Here is a 13552-nt window from a genome sequence, read left to right as displayed (position 1 = left end):
TGAAGCTTTGCATTTGCCTGCGCTGTGCGACCACACGTGAATAAGGTCCAGTGGGGATTAAAGCAGTGAGCAGCGACGTGGACAGCTCCGAGCAACCGTATCTATGTGTTTGTCACACACACACACACACACACACGAGTAAACAGCATACGAAGAGGGCGACATTCACGACAATCAATCACATGCTGCCTGGTGGATGTAGAGCAAGTCCCAAGTCAACTTTAAGACAAATCTGGCAACGGTGATCATTCTTTGAGTCCTGTCACATAGGGACATCTTCCACGGCAGGTGGATGCCACATCTCGGCTTCTGGATATTCCCAAACGCGGCAGCAGGTGTGCGCAAACATTCCTCGGCTCCACGCCCGCTTCGAGCGGCTCCGGTCGTCTTTCCATCTGACCTTGTTTCCTCAGCGTAAAACCGTAGCGCGCCGCTCGGTGAAGCTCACACCCCCACGTCTGCTCCAGCTCTGTCGCTCCCCCCCTCTCTCTGGAGCTTCATCAACAATACTATGCCGTCGTAGCAACCCCGACCTGCAGGGAAGCCTCCCAGGGGCCCCTTTTAATTGTCTGGTCCAAGCGGCGGGCAGCCAACAGTGAAATGACAGTCACTCACTCGCTCCTTCTTACCTTCTGTGACGCCCATTCCCTCTCCACGCATGCCCCTTGCTCAAACTAGAATATTACTCCCTCTGCCGAGTAGCTTTCCTGTCAGGCGAGGTTTACTTACCCCAGGCAGGCTACTGTCACACTGTTACATTCAACCTTTCCTTTCTGCCCACGTTCTATAAAAAATTCTATATCTTTGACCTCCAGGGAAGTTTCACCCGATTCAGATGGGAGGATTTTTCCTTTCACTTCCTACACTGGCGGCGTTCAGCAGGATAATGTTTGGCAGAAGTGGGAGGGGAGCAGGTGTGGCTTCAAAACCAAGAGCCAGCAGGTAGATGTGCTAATAGATCGCACACACTCCCCATAAGCCCACAGACAAAACACACCCTTCCTAAAAGCTGTCAAACCGGATTCCTTTGCTATGTAGCTGTAAAAAGAAGTAATTAAGCCATCCTGCGTCTGTTTGGCGTGTCACTGCACACGAAGCATTTCCAGCCAATAAGATGTGAGCGAGCAAACGCCTTCGCTGGGTGAATTATTTACAGCAGTAATTCAAGAAGAAACTTAACATTCCTGACGGGGTTGTTGCATCAATCCATGTTCACAGGGGATACGTGATGATCCAGCACAGCTCACTGACAGGACTAATGTACATCAGATCAATAACAGCAGGGGAATCATTGGACAAACCATTAGAGGCTCTGTTGATTACCCGTTTATTATGCTGCTAATTATGTCACCGAGCAGAAGTGTGTGTAACTCTGTAATATGGGACCAGCTAGTAAAACCAAGAGTGGCTCCTTGTGTAGGGCTGAAAACCGATTCATTTTTAAATCAGGTTGTTGATTAATTATTTATATGTTTGAGATACTGGGAACAAGTGTTCAACATTATAAAAGACTTTGACCAACATGTCCTTGTTTTTAACTAACACTAACTACGAAAAATGTAAAAATAAACTGTTACTGAGATAAGATGTAATAAACCATATCAAAATAAATAAAAGTTCAAAATGCCTTATTTAAAAATGCATTATTAAATAGATTATACCAACAGATTAATACAGTATTCACTATCATGCTAACAAGTATAATTTGACTCTGAAACAACAGCATCCTTGCTCTTTAAAACTATTTTTAGATCACGAAGATGAAACCCATCTAAGCGTGAGTAACGCATGAATTTCAGCCAGCGGGAGGACGTGTCGTGCAGTCGGTTACAGTAACAAATTCAATGGCCTAGTTAATTCAACTGGCTTCATCTCACTACATGGGCGACCCGAGGGATGGGTGGAGAGGTTCTGTCCGACAGGACTATGATAGGCTGCTTGACCAAACAAAAGCTCAGTGTAAATACAGCTTGTATCTACAGGCAACCACTGGGAATGAGGCAGCTCTTTTGTGTGTGAATTCTAGACCACTGTAGATGTAGGGCAACTTTGTTGCTGGTCACATTCTGCAGTGTCATCCCCATTATGCCTCCACGCAGAGGCCTACAAACCCACAGGAGGTCAAGTGTTGAGTTTGGGTATTGTACTGTACCTGAATGCATTATCAGAGCTTCCTGTTTATTATGTGTACACACATACACTGCATTAGGTGATACACTGGGGCTCAGTGTACTCAGTACTAAACAAGTCTTGTACTTTTGCATTCGAAATTTTCAGATTTGGACTATGAAGCAAGATTGAATTATGTGTTTGCTTTGTACCTGGTTGGTGGTGTCTGTGATGGTCATTAACATCTTCTCCAGAGCAGTTTGGAGTCGGCTACTGACGCCCATCAGATATTCCTCGTTCTCCAGCTGGGACCCCGCACCCAGCAGCAGACTGTCCATCACCTGCAGGGACACCTCCAGACCCTCCTCAGCCTCTGCTGGCCCCGACCACACGCTCCCATAGTCTGCGCTGGTCTCACTGTAACTGTCTGCAGAATGCCCTGAGGAAGGAAGAGACAGCAAAAAGCCCAGAGATTAGAAATGACATTAAAATTGCTACTAGGAGCAGTAATGTAAATACTTAATTATAGCATAATATAAAATTACATCTGGTGTATGGGCACATGCAAAATATAGTAATGAAGCCTATATAAACAGTAATAGACAGTTCTGTGGCGTGATACTTAACACATCAATTGTTTACCTGCATGTTTTTCACTGGAATATTGATGCTATATAATATTTCATCAAAAAATATTTAAATAAAAGCACAAGATTAGATAAAGTGTTGCCACCACTGCACATACAAATTGTCGTGCAGATACACAGTAATTTGTCAAGCACAAATTACTATTTGCATGTAAGCATATGATGGAGCCAGTGTTGACCAAGCTGCCAGCATCCACCATGGGGATGACTCCAGCTGTCTGTGGCACCAACACTGGGCCAGTGTTCAATGATTGTAATTGGCTTGAATTCATGCAACGTTAAGGCGGGTTTGAAAGTATTTAACTGCAGATTTGAGAATGTTCATGATTTTTATTTCATTTATATAAAGAAAGGCAAACGGTAGAAAAAACAGTTAAGGTAACTATAAATATGAAATAAATATATCTTCTGATATTAATTACAGCAATATCGTCATTGTAACGTATCTGATGAAGAGAAATTGAGTAATATAGCTACAGACTAAGTTATCATGCAGTCATGATGAAGTACCAATCTCCTGCAACATACTGTAGAACTGATACAGTATTACTTGCCTGCACCAAAAGGTCTGACGGGCTGCGTACCACCTCCCTGTGCTGAGGCGTGCGGCGGTGCAGCCTGTTGCCCTGCACCCGAAGCATCACGCAGGCTTTGCATATGCAGGCCGATAGTTTCCTCTGCTGCTGCCGTGGTCTTCAAGACATCAACCAGCACCTGACTAAGCTTCTTGTTGGCCATAAGCAACAGGCATCTGAAATCAAGCGAAATGTATCATTAATATTAACAGTGACTATAGCTATATCCGTATATATCCAAACAATCCAGCTCATTGGTTGGGAAGTTAAAACTGTGAATAACGTTGGTTTTCTACTCAGGGAGGAGGCTGAATGCAGCTTGTGTCACTACCTCTCAGTGTCTGTTTTTGACTCTGCACCATCCTGCGATGACGACTTGGATCCATCCTCGTGCTTCAGTCCCAGCCTGCCTCGCTCTTCCTCTTCCTCAGTGTCTTCTCGACTGTCTTCTCTTGTTTTTAAAGCCTGAACAGGCAAAAGAGAGAACACGGACAGCAGCCCTGTCATTGTAGTTTGACTCCTGAAAACTCCCGACAGCACTGGACAGCCTCGCTGTTTGTGCAACCATTAGTAAAAGTGAATTCAAATAAGGCAGAGCAAGCCACACGCAGACACACTGCTCTTTTATGAGCACACAGACACAAAGACACACTTCTAACTCCCTTAGAGCCCAGAGAAACACTACTATCTTTGTGCTGCTATGGCAACAGGTGCACCTGAGCAACAGAGACTGGCAGAGGCAACGGCTCCACCTCCTGGAGAAACTGCAGAAATTAACTTAAAAAAAAGGGAAACTTAAAGTTGGAAAACGTTTAAAGTCAATTTGAGAGCAAATAAGATAGAAAGAAAGTACTTAAATTAGATGTTTCTTAAGCAATAAACTGAAGAAGAATATATGGAAATAACATGCAATAAAATAAAAACTGTAACCATAACTTTGAATTAAAATGTACCACTGTCCAGACTTTTGGGGAATACATATAATAATTATATATAGTATATTAGTTTGGTCCAAAAAGGTTTTTGGTGGAGCTCCATTAAGAAATCGTATGGATAGTGCATCAGTAGATAAATAAAAACAATGTATAATAACTTCTATTATGTCCTCTTAAGACTGTGCTGGAGCAGCTCATCTCACTATAAAGCCTGAACGGCTAGAGTATAACACTGTTAAAGCCTACTCAAGCAAGAAATGCCTTGTGAAGGTCTAACAGGAGCCATTATCAGTTAAGAGAATGAAGGGAAAAATTATCCATGTACTGTATGTTCTGAATTATTTTGCTTAATAGCAACTATTAAACCTGCTAATCTACTCACTAATATTGATGCAAGCTTCGTGTTCAAAACGGTTGTGGCTTGGATTCCGTTTACATAATCTATTGAACACCTGCACTGCGTCACTGTGCATCTGACGCAGCAATAATGAACTCTTAGATGATTTACATGATATTTGTGCGGTGAGATCAAAGTGGACAGTAAATCACAACACAACATACTGTATGTGACGGCTGAGTTGTAAACACTGACCTGCGAAGGCGACGTTTCAGATTTTTGCAGCTCCTCTTTTAGCCGTCTGATTTCTGCATTCCTCTCCTCCAGCTCCCTTTCCAGTCGCTCCACCTCCTCCAGCCACACACCCACTGCGAGCGAAGGTGCAGGGGTCGGCACCTTGTTCTCCATCTCCTCCGCCTCATCCTCCCCTGGCTGTGTCTGCATGGAAGTGTTTGTCTGGCAGGCTCTCTTGTTGATTCGAGCCAGCTCAGTTTGCTGGGCAAACTCAACAGACATCTGAACTATGGCCTGTCCAAACAACACATTTTCTTTAGATCTAGAAGCAATTATGCAAATATCTCCGCTCCATCTGTATTTTTTTATGCATGAAAAGACACAATATGTGACCACATACCTTGGCCACTTCCTCCTCCACTCTCTCCCAGCGTTGTTTCTCCTCCACAAGGACCTCCTGTCTGGCCGCCCTGAGGCTCCCAACGGAGGTGCCAGCGCCGTTGACACAGTTGAGATTCTGCTCGCTCTCGCCCCTCTCCTCCCGACGCCCCGCTCGTGTCCTCTCGTGCTCCCTCTCTTCTCTCAGCCTCCTCAGCTCGCTGCTGTGCTGCTCCTTGAGGCTGGCGACTTCTTGGACATACTTGCGGTACAGCGCTTTCCTCAGTGCCTGCAGCTGCACCGTCAGGCCCGCAGACCTGGCGAGCGTGTGCAGCTCCACATCTTCCACTGGTAACTCCTCCTCGCCAGCGTCCTGTGTAGAGTGCACAGCAGAAAAATGACTCAACAAGAGCAAACACAGTGAGTTCAAATGAGCCAGATGATAAGATAGGAATTAGACACAACAACAGTTCCACAAGACTATTCCTAGAATAAACCCGTCCTCTTTACTGTAGCCCAATACCCACCCACCCTTTAAACAGCGATAAATACACCGGTTTGTTCTCTCCGCCCCTCAGGGATGATAAAGCGATGTGTTGCATTATATTACAGCTACGTTTTCCCCAGACACACTACCACCCTGTGTTGTGATGAATCCCTGTCTTGTCCGTTTCACAGTCATTCAGCGTTGGTGCCACTCGCCTAAAGCTTAACATCTCCCGTCTGAACAGACAATGACTCAAAGTGTACCATGGTCCTGGTCTAGTTTCCTCTCAGCTCTCCACTCCTCCTCCACGTCTGTCAATCCCCTCTTGCCCTATCTTCCTCTCCGATCTCTGCGTGAGCATCAAAGCACACGAGCGGTGGGAGGTTTGATGCTGGAGTGAGAATGACAAACTACGATAGGATGGAAGTTGGAGTGACGTGATTGAGACATGGCTGAAATAGAGTGCAGCTCATTCATGCAAGACAGAATCCTCCTTTCATGCAGCCACCAATACCGGAGTATGTGAGCTTGGTCTGTAAGAAAAACGCTTCATTTGTGTATTACGTAACGTCCGACCCTTTTAATCGTTGGATATGGGTCCCCTTATAATGCTGCCTGCAAAGCAAAGCTGGGGGATTTAGGGCACGTTTTAGCCTAAAGGTCTCAACTGCCCCCACCACGCTGTCATAATGGCATAATGCATGTACACGTTTCAGCTCGTTGTAGGATGTGATGCATGTGACACTGGAAGTTTAGACGAGGGCAAAATATAGAAGGCAAACCTTTAGCTCCCCGCTGTGCTCCTCTGTTCCTTCGGGGCTGGACTCCAAAACGCTGGACAGGCTGGAAGACAGAACCCAAAGTCAAAGTGTTGCCCAACAAGTCAATTTAGTTATTTAGATTAACGGCCAGACCCACTTCTTTCAAGTTCTTTAAGAATATTCCTAATAGCAAGAAGATTACTAAAACCATTTTACAGATAGCTGTGAATGCAAAGTTTTAAATAGGAACACAAATAGAAACAGCAATTACTAGGTCTACTGTTTCAATTATGGCATAGGTAGACCTTCAACTCATTCTATAACTTTCTGAACCTGCTGAGTAATTAATTATTGGATTACAATTTGAGGCTAAAAAGAAAGAACCATGTCTTGTTGAAACCTGGCCCTACCACATTAATGAAGTGAAATATAATAATACATATATAGTAAAATACAATATGATAATCTATTGTACATTATTCACTTACAAAAACTTAATTATTATTCAAAGTTATTCAAAAGTTCATTATTATTGGAAACTATGGTTTAAATCTCATTCACAATATCAAACAGAGGAGGGCAGCATCATCTAAATTTTTCAGCTATAGGACATACAGTAGCTGACTTAAATTATTTTCTAACACAGATTACTGGACATGTTATCAACAGACACATTAAAACCAAATCCCCACACTCTTTTTGTGACTTGACCTTTTTGTTTCCAAACATGAAGGAATGTGTTTTCACCTGCACTGCGTCTGAGCGCCTGTGACTTCCTGCAGTCGCTGCTGCAGCATGAAGAGCTCAGTGGCGTATCGCTCCTCAGACTCCGTGGCCTGTTGTTGGTAGTGAGCTCTCAGACGCTCCAGCTCTTGTCTGTGGCTTTCCTCCAGCTGTAACTGTTTCTCCTGAGCGTCAGTCTTCAGTCGCTGCAATTCCTGCTTATGGGAGATAGATGGTGCACCAGGCTGCTCCTTGAGATCTAAGTAAAGCACAGGTGAAATGTCAAATTCAATATGGGATGTAGGACAGGGTCAGGCAGTGTCAAATAACAGGATCTATGGCGAACTGAATGGGCAGCAGTGTTAACCTCAGTGCTTTTCTTTCAACATAATGACTGGCTGACTTACCTTTATTTGTAGAGTGGCTTAAACTGGCAAACTGCACACCCAGGTCGGACATCTCCTCCTCCCGACTGATTAATTCATCGTAAGCCATCTGCAATTCCATCATCTAGAAGACAAAGGCAAATTTTACTGTTTTTTACTGGTTCATCGTTGTTCTCTTTTCTCCCCCAGTTTTTATGCATACAAAAATTATATATATTAGATATTATATCCACTGAAAACCTGATAATAGTAAGTCAGTCCTATGTTGGTGGGACATGTTTTATGGCTGCAGATGTGTATGTTTGTACCTTGTTCCCATCAGATTTCAGCAGAGCCTGGAGTTGTAACAGTCTATAATGTTCCTGCTCAATCCTCTCCTTTACCTGAAGAAGATTTCTGTACAAATCTACAACAAAAATAATGTTATTTTGGTTAATACACATGTTTTCCCCCCATTTCATTCCATACAATTACTGTACATTGTACTGTATATACCTTTAGCCTCTTTAATAACTGAGGTGGATTCACTAGTTTCTGGTCTTTCCACTGAAGGGCAAAGTGGGTCCTCTACATAAAGACTCTCCAAAACGTCCTCACCAAACATTTTCTGGAAAGTCTGAAAACAAGACACACAGCAATATGTTTGAATGTCACAGCAGCATAACACCCAATAATAAAAGCTTTTTAGGAAACTGCAGCAGCACCAGAATGATCTCACTGCATTCTTCTGACACAGCTTGTAACATGCTCTGGTGTTTCCAAATTTTTGGCTGATCTGTAAAAAAAAACAAAAACTTATTGGATCAAAACAAAACTGGAGCTTTATTTCTGTCATGAATGATTGATTAAAGTATTGCTTCAAACACAGAACACACACACACACACACACACACACACACACACACACACACACACACACACACACACACACACACACACACACACACACACACACACACACACACACACACACACACACACACACACACACACACACACAGAAAACCAACTACACATCTGCTCACCCAGGTCACTGCGATCGTTCTGATTTTTCTCCTCCTGCAGCAGCTCAAGCTGGGCGGCGTGGATCTGAGACAGACTAATGCGCTGGGCCTCCATCTGCAGCCTGCACTCTCCCTGCGCACAGAGAGAACTTACAGTATAATCACAGGAACTTGAAATAATCCACAGGGAATCCACACAATTAAACTGGAAGAAAGGAGAGAATGAGCTCCAGTATTAGATGTATTACAGGTAATTTTGCAGGATGAAATGTCTGTTTGCTCATCGTAGGCGTAAATAATCAAATTCTACATCCTTTTTCTACGGCAGAGCAGAGAAACAATGCATGTGTGGTCAGGGTGAGAGCCCTCCTATTATCCACTCACACAGGCATTCTTTTTTGTAACTATGCATTATGCATAACCACTAATTTGTTATTCCATAATTTGCTACACAATCCTGGAATTGCTATTCTGTTACCTTTGACGTCAGATGTGTTCAGAGTGCACTCTACATTTTAATTAGGCTGTATTTAAAGCCTTTTGTTATGGCACAATCTCTCAATCGCAACTAGATCTGACGGTTTAGAGTCCTTTCAAATGGTGCAACCACTCAGATGTTGATGCTTAAAACATGCAGATAAGAGATGGTCGGCAACTAATGAATGCATGGCATCTGTGCCGATGCTTCACAAAACAAAAACAAAAACTCTTTTCTTCTCTTTTTTACAGTGCATGATGAATACTTTACACAGTATAATATACAGTATCAGTTAGTTGCTGTTACAAAATTATTTTAAAAACCTGCCCGAACCTCGGCCTCAGAATTAAAATATGAAAGGGTGGATTTCAGGTGCCCGGGCACCTCCTTACTGACCTTTCCATCACAATATGTACTGTATCAAAGCAAATGCTGACAGTAAAAAGCAAAGGGCAGGATGTGAGCTTAAGTGACATTTACATGCGCAGTAGTCTCTTCTTCTTCCTCCGTTTCCTGATGCTTGAGCTGCGACCGGCTGCCTGTCCCATGTTTGGTCATCTAAATAAATAAGCAGAAAGAAAAATATTGTTCCGTCTCAAAATTCCTCCAATACAAAAGCTGACAAAAAGCACAGATAGACAATAAGACAGGATGCACCAATGTAGTTCACTTCCTGAGAGGGAGCAGAGAGTAGCTCAGCAGTAAGTACAAAACATAAATAAAATAATTATCTGGACTTCACAATAACCAGATTCTATTGTGTCTTTATACCTGTTCTGCAATACCAATAAAGGAATCCTGAGGCTACTGTAGTTGCAAAGAGTTTAAAAGTCACATTACAGGTGTTTTCAGTCGGGAACATTGAACATAACAGCCTGTACAAAGTGTATGAGTCCAACCCAGGAGGTGCAGAAGCAAGACGAAGCACAGATGTGAGACGGCAGACAGACCCATCTTTCGCCTAGCGTACAGTAACTAAGACACAGTGCCACAGACACAGAAGTGACTGGGGTAAAACGGCTTCTCACCTCAAACCCTTCATTCCCTGCAGGATGGAGAGAAACTAGAATGTACACAATTCTGCACAACGACAAGGATTCAGTGCTACAGCATTAGACTGTGGACTTTGTTATTAATAGTCTTTTTCCAGAACGACCATTCACTGTAATATACTGCCCAGCCCCCTTGGCTTTAAAGTACCAGTGAGAATATCGGTGGGGTCTGTTTGTTCTCGGTGCATGATGTACTATATTGTGTGTACATTTTGTCTCCTAACAGCACAAACTTAAAAACAGCCCGTGTCGCTCGGTGCTGCTTACGAGAGCAAGCCTGCAGACGCGGGCAATTTGCAATCATGACTGTTAGTCACTAGTGACAAAAACGAGCCGTCCGTGCATTTCTGATGAGGCTAATAAGAATATCCAACGCCGCCGCATCGATGCTGACCGTAATGAACGCCGTTTCCACCGCTTCGCTTTAACATGCACCGCTTTTGCTGCCCAAATGTGTAATTTAAGGAGACCTAAAGAGGCAGAGAGGCTGCTGAAGTGAAGTGGTGCAGTGGTTGCATGGCAGTGCCTACCTGTTTGTGGATGGAGTCTCCGTGTCCATCTCCCCGGTACCCGTCAGTGGAGCCCTCCTTACCGGCGCTCTCCACCGAACATGACATCACCTGGCTGTCTCTGTGAGGCTGCATCTCCTGCTCTGCGCCACTTGTAGCTCTCTCTTCCTCTGCCGCTGCCTCCTCGTCCTCCTCCCTTGGCTTTTCCTCTCTGCCGTCGGGGAGAGGAGTGCCCAGCTTGCGCTCCTGCCTCGACCTCTGCCGCCTCTTGCGCCTGTTTGACCCGGGCGCCGTGGACTTGTGCGGGGAGGCTCGTCCCTCGGCGGCTCCCTCCCCCAAGGACGGGGTCTGCGAGAGCCTGTGGAGCTCCAGCGTCCGCCGGGCGCCGTCCCTCTCAGCCTCGGCCGCCTGTAAGTGGGACTGAAGAGCCTCTATCTGCCCTTGCAGAGATTGAATCTGGAGGTGATGATCCTCAAAAGAACAAACCGAGTCAGCAGCTTGTTTCCTCTGGAGCTTAGCTTTTCTTCGGGCGTCCTGCCCTTCCGTCTGCTCCCTCGTAATCTCTTGCTTCTTCTCCAGCTCCTTCTGCAGGCTCTCATTTTGGCGAATAACCTTGATGTTTTCTTGAGTCACTTTCCTCAGCTCTTCCTCCAGCTGCCCCACTTTGCTCTCCGTAAACGTCAGTTTCTCTGTAACTTCAGAAAGCCTCCCAGCTAAGCTCTCCTTCTGACTCAGGGCAAAATTAAGCTTCTCCATTAGCTCAGCAGTATCTTTTTCTATCACAGTTTTATTGTCTCTTTCTGCGTCCTCCATTTTAGTCTCCTCGCTGCTCTCCTCCAGCTCCCGAATGTGCGACTGAAGGCTGGCAATCTTCGCCTCAAACTCAAGTGTCTCCTTCAGTGTCCGCTCTTCTAACTGCGTCTTCGACTCAATGAGGCACGTGTACTCCTCCTTCAGCTCCTGATAGTTCACCTCAAAATTCCTTTCGGCAAAAGAGAAAGTAGTCTTTTGTTTCTCTATTTCTTCCCTTAGCTCAGCTACTTGTTGCTGTGTCCGATTGTTCTCCGACGCCAGTGTTGTAACTTTCATTACGTTTGAGTCCAATTCTTCCTTCAAGTGATTATTAGATTCTATTAATCTCTGCTTTTCCATTTCCTGCTCTGCCATTTTGCTCTCCCACCATTGCTCTCTCTCTTTCTTCTGGTTTTCGAGTACCTCTGTCTGTTTTATTAACGTCTGAATTTGGTTTTCCATTTTAACTCTTTCTTCTCCCTCCTTTCTCAGTTGCTCAAGCTCCCCCTGAAGCTCCTGGAGCTGCTGGACGAGCTCGCTGGCTTTGGAGCTCTCCAAAGCCAGCTTGAGATCCTCTTTAAGACCAAGAATCTGGCGCAGGAGCTCATCTCGCTCGGTGGCGAAGCTCTCCTTCTCTCTCCGCAACAAAAGCAAGTCTTCCTCAAAATGAATGCGCGTCTCATCCAACACTTTCTCGTGTTTTATTGCAGCTTCATTGAGGAGGTTTTCTGTGTTCAGGAAGTTCTCCATCTGCAACTCCTCACGCAGATGGGTGAGTTCTTCCTCATGGCTGAACAGAAGCTGGGTCCGCAATCGCTCCAGCTCCGCTTCCTGCGACTCCGCCATGCGATCGAGTACAGCATCTTTCTCCCTCTCCAGCATCTCCAACTTGATCTTGTAGTTAGTTAATTCCGATTCGTGTTTAGTCTCGGCTTCGTGTGCAGCTCCCTGAGCGGCGGCCAACTCACTCTTCAGACGCTCGACGTCCGCCTGGAGGTGCAGCAGCTCGCCTTGTTGGCTTTCCTGAGAAATAAGACGGTGAGAGACCAGCTCCACTTTTTCCTTAGCAGAAGAAAGGTCTTGAAGAAGATCCTCAACCTTGGCCTGCAGGTTGAACCTCTCTTGGACAACTTGGCTTAGCTCATGTCTGGCCTCCTCGTGCATTGCATGGGATTGCTCTAATGTCTCCTGAAGCTCCGTAATCTTAGCATTGAGAGAGTCCACCTCAGCAGTGCTGGCAGTGGAGCTTTGAGACAGTTGTGCTTTAAGACGATCCAGTTCTGCACAGTGTTGTTCAGTCACTTGCTCTACCTTCGCTGCATGTTGCAAGACAAGCTCCTGCTTCATCTGGACGATCTGCTGGCCGTACATCTCATCCAGCTCCGCCCTGAGATGTTCCAGCTTCCTCACGGTCTCTTGCTGCATCTTTTGGATGGTATCGCCCTCGGACATGCTCACCTGACGTTTCTGCAGGTTCTCCACTGTGCCCATGAGCTGCATGATCTCACTGGATGACATCCGCTCCCTCTGTCTGGAGGTTGCGAGTTCACCTTTACAGTCTTCCAGTGCTGCTTTCTCTTTCTCCAGCTCTAGTTTACAAGTCTCCATTTCACCTTTACACCTTTCAAAGTCAGACTTGGTACTTTCCAGTTCGTCCAGACATCTTTCGAGCTCCGATTCCTTCACGCCCATCCGCTGTTGGAGGTCACGCAGACGTTTTTCCGAGGACTCCAGCTCATCCTCGAGCTGCGTTAGAGAACAGTCCCGTTCTGTAATAACCCTCTCCTGCTCCGCTATAATCCTCTCCTTTTCATCGGAATGATGCATCATACTTTCATCTGTCGTCCTTCCCACGTGGGCAAGCTCTTCCCTGAGCAGGGTCAGTGACCGCTCGTGTTCGGTGATTATTGCAGTTTGCTCTAAAATGAACTGATTTTTCTCTTTCAGTGTTTGTGCAAAAGACTTCTCGGCTGTCCGTAACTCAGTCAGTAGCTGCTCCTGTGTACCAATAACTTTTTCTTTTTCAGAAAGTAACAGTTCCTTTTCATTTATTGTTTCTTCTGATCTTCTCCCCAACTACAAAGAAAACAAATCGTTACAAACAAGGCTAAAAGAATAAAAGCACTCACATTTAACAGAGAAATG

At 45.1% G+C, this 13552-nt stretch overlaps 1 protein-coding gene across 5 annotated transcripts in view; it reads right to left on the bottom strand.

Moving 5' to 3' along the window:
- Window positions 1–13552, bottom strand: part of akap9 (A kinase (PRKA) anchor protein 9) — a 42116-nt gene that overhangs the window by 19184 nt on the left and 9380 nt on the right. For all 5 annotated transcript variants that reach the window (XM_029167956.3, XM_029167957.3, XM_029167960.3 and 2 more), the window contains 14 exons: window positions 10637–13483; window positions 9535–9612; window positions 8598–8709; window positions 8277–8347; window positions 8068–8188; window positions 7881–7978; window positions 7594–7696; window positions 7211–7445; window positions 6485–6545; window positions 5238–5588; window positions 4859–5131; window positions 3663–3796; window positions 3311–3507; window positions 2322–2548 (listed from right to left, as the gene is read on the bottom strand). In XM_029167956.3, coding sequence (XP_029023789.1) covers window positions 2322–2548; window positions 3311–3507; window positions 3663–3796; window positions 4859–5131; window positions 5238–5588; window positions 6485–6545; window positions 7211–7445; window positions 7594–7696; window positions 7881–7978; window positions 8068–8188; window positions 8277–8347; window positions 8598–8709; window positions 9535–9612; window positions 10637–13483 — 4908 coding nt within the window. The remainder of the gene's footprint in view (window positions 1–2321; window positions 2549–3310; window positions 3508–3662; window positions 3797–4858; window positions 5132–5237; window positions 5589–6484; window positions 6546–7210; window positions 7446–7593; window positions 7697–7880; window positions 7979–8067; window positions 8189–8276; window positions 8348–8597; window positions 8710–9534; window positions 9613–10636; window positions 13484–13552) is intronic.

The sequence above is a fragment of the Betta splendens genome, chromosome 11 (genome assembly GCF_900634795.4).
Source record: "Betta splendens chromosome 11, fBetSpl5.4, whole genome shotgun sequence".
Lineage (NCBI taxonomy): Eukaryota > Metazoa > Chordata > Actinopteri > Anabantiformes > Osphronemidae > Betta > Betta splendens.
This window is presented reverse-complemented; position numbering and strand designations above follow the sequence as displayed.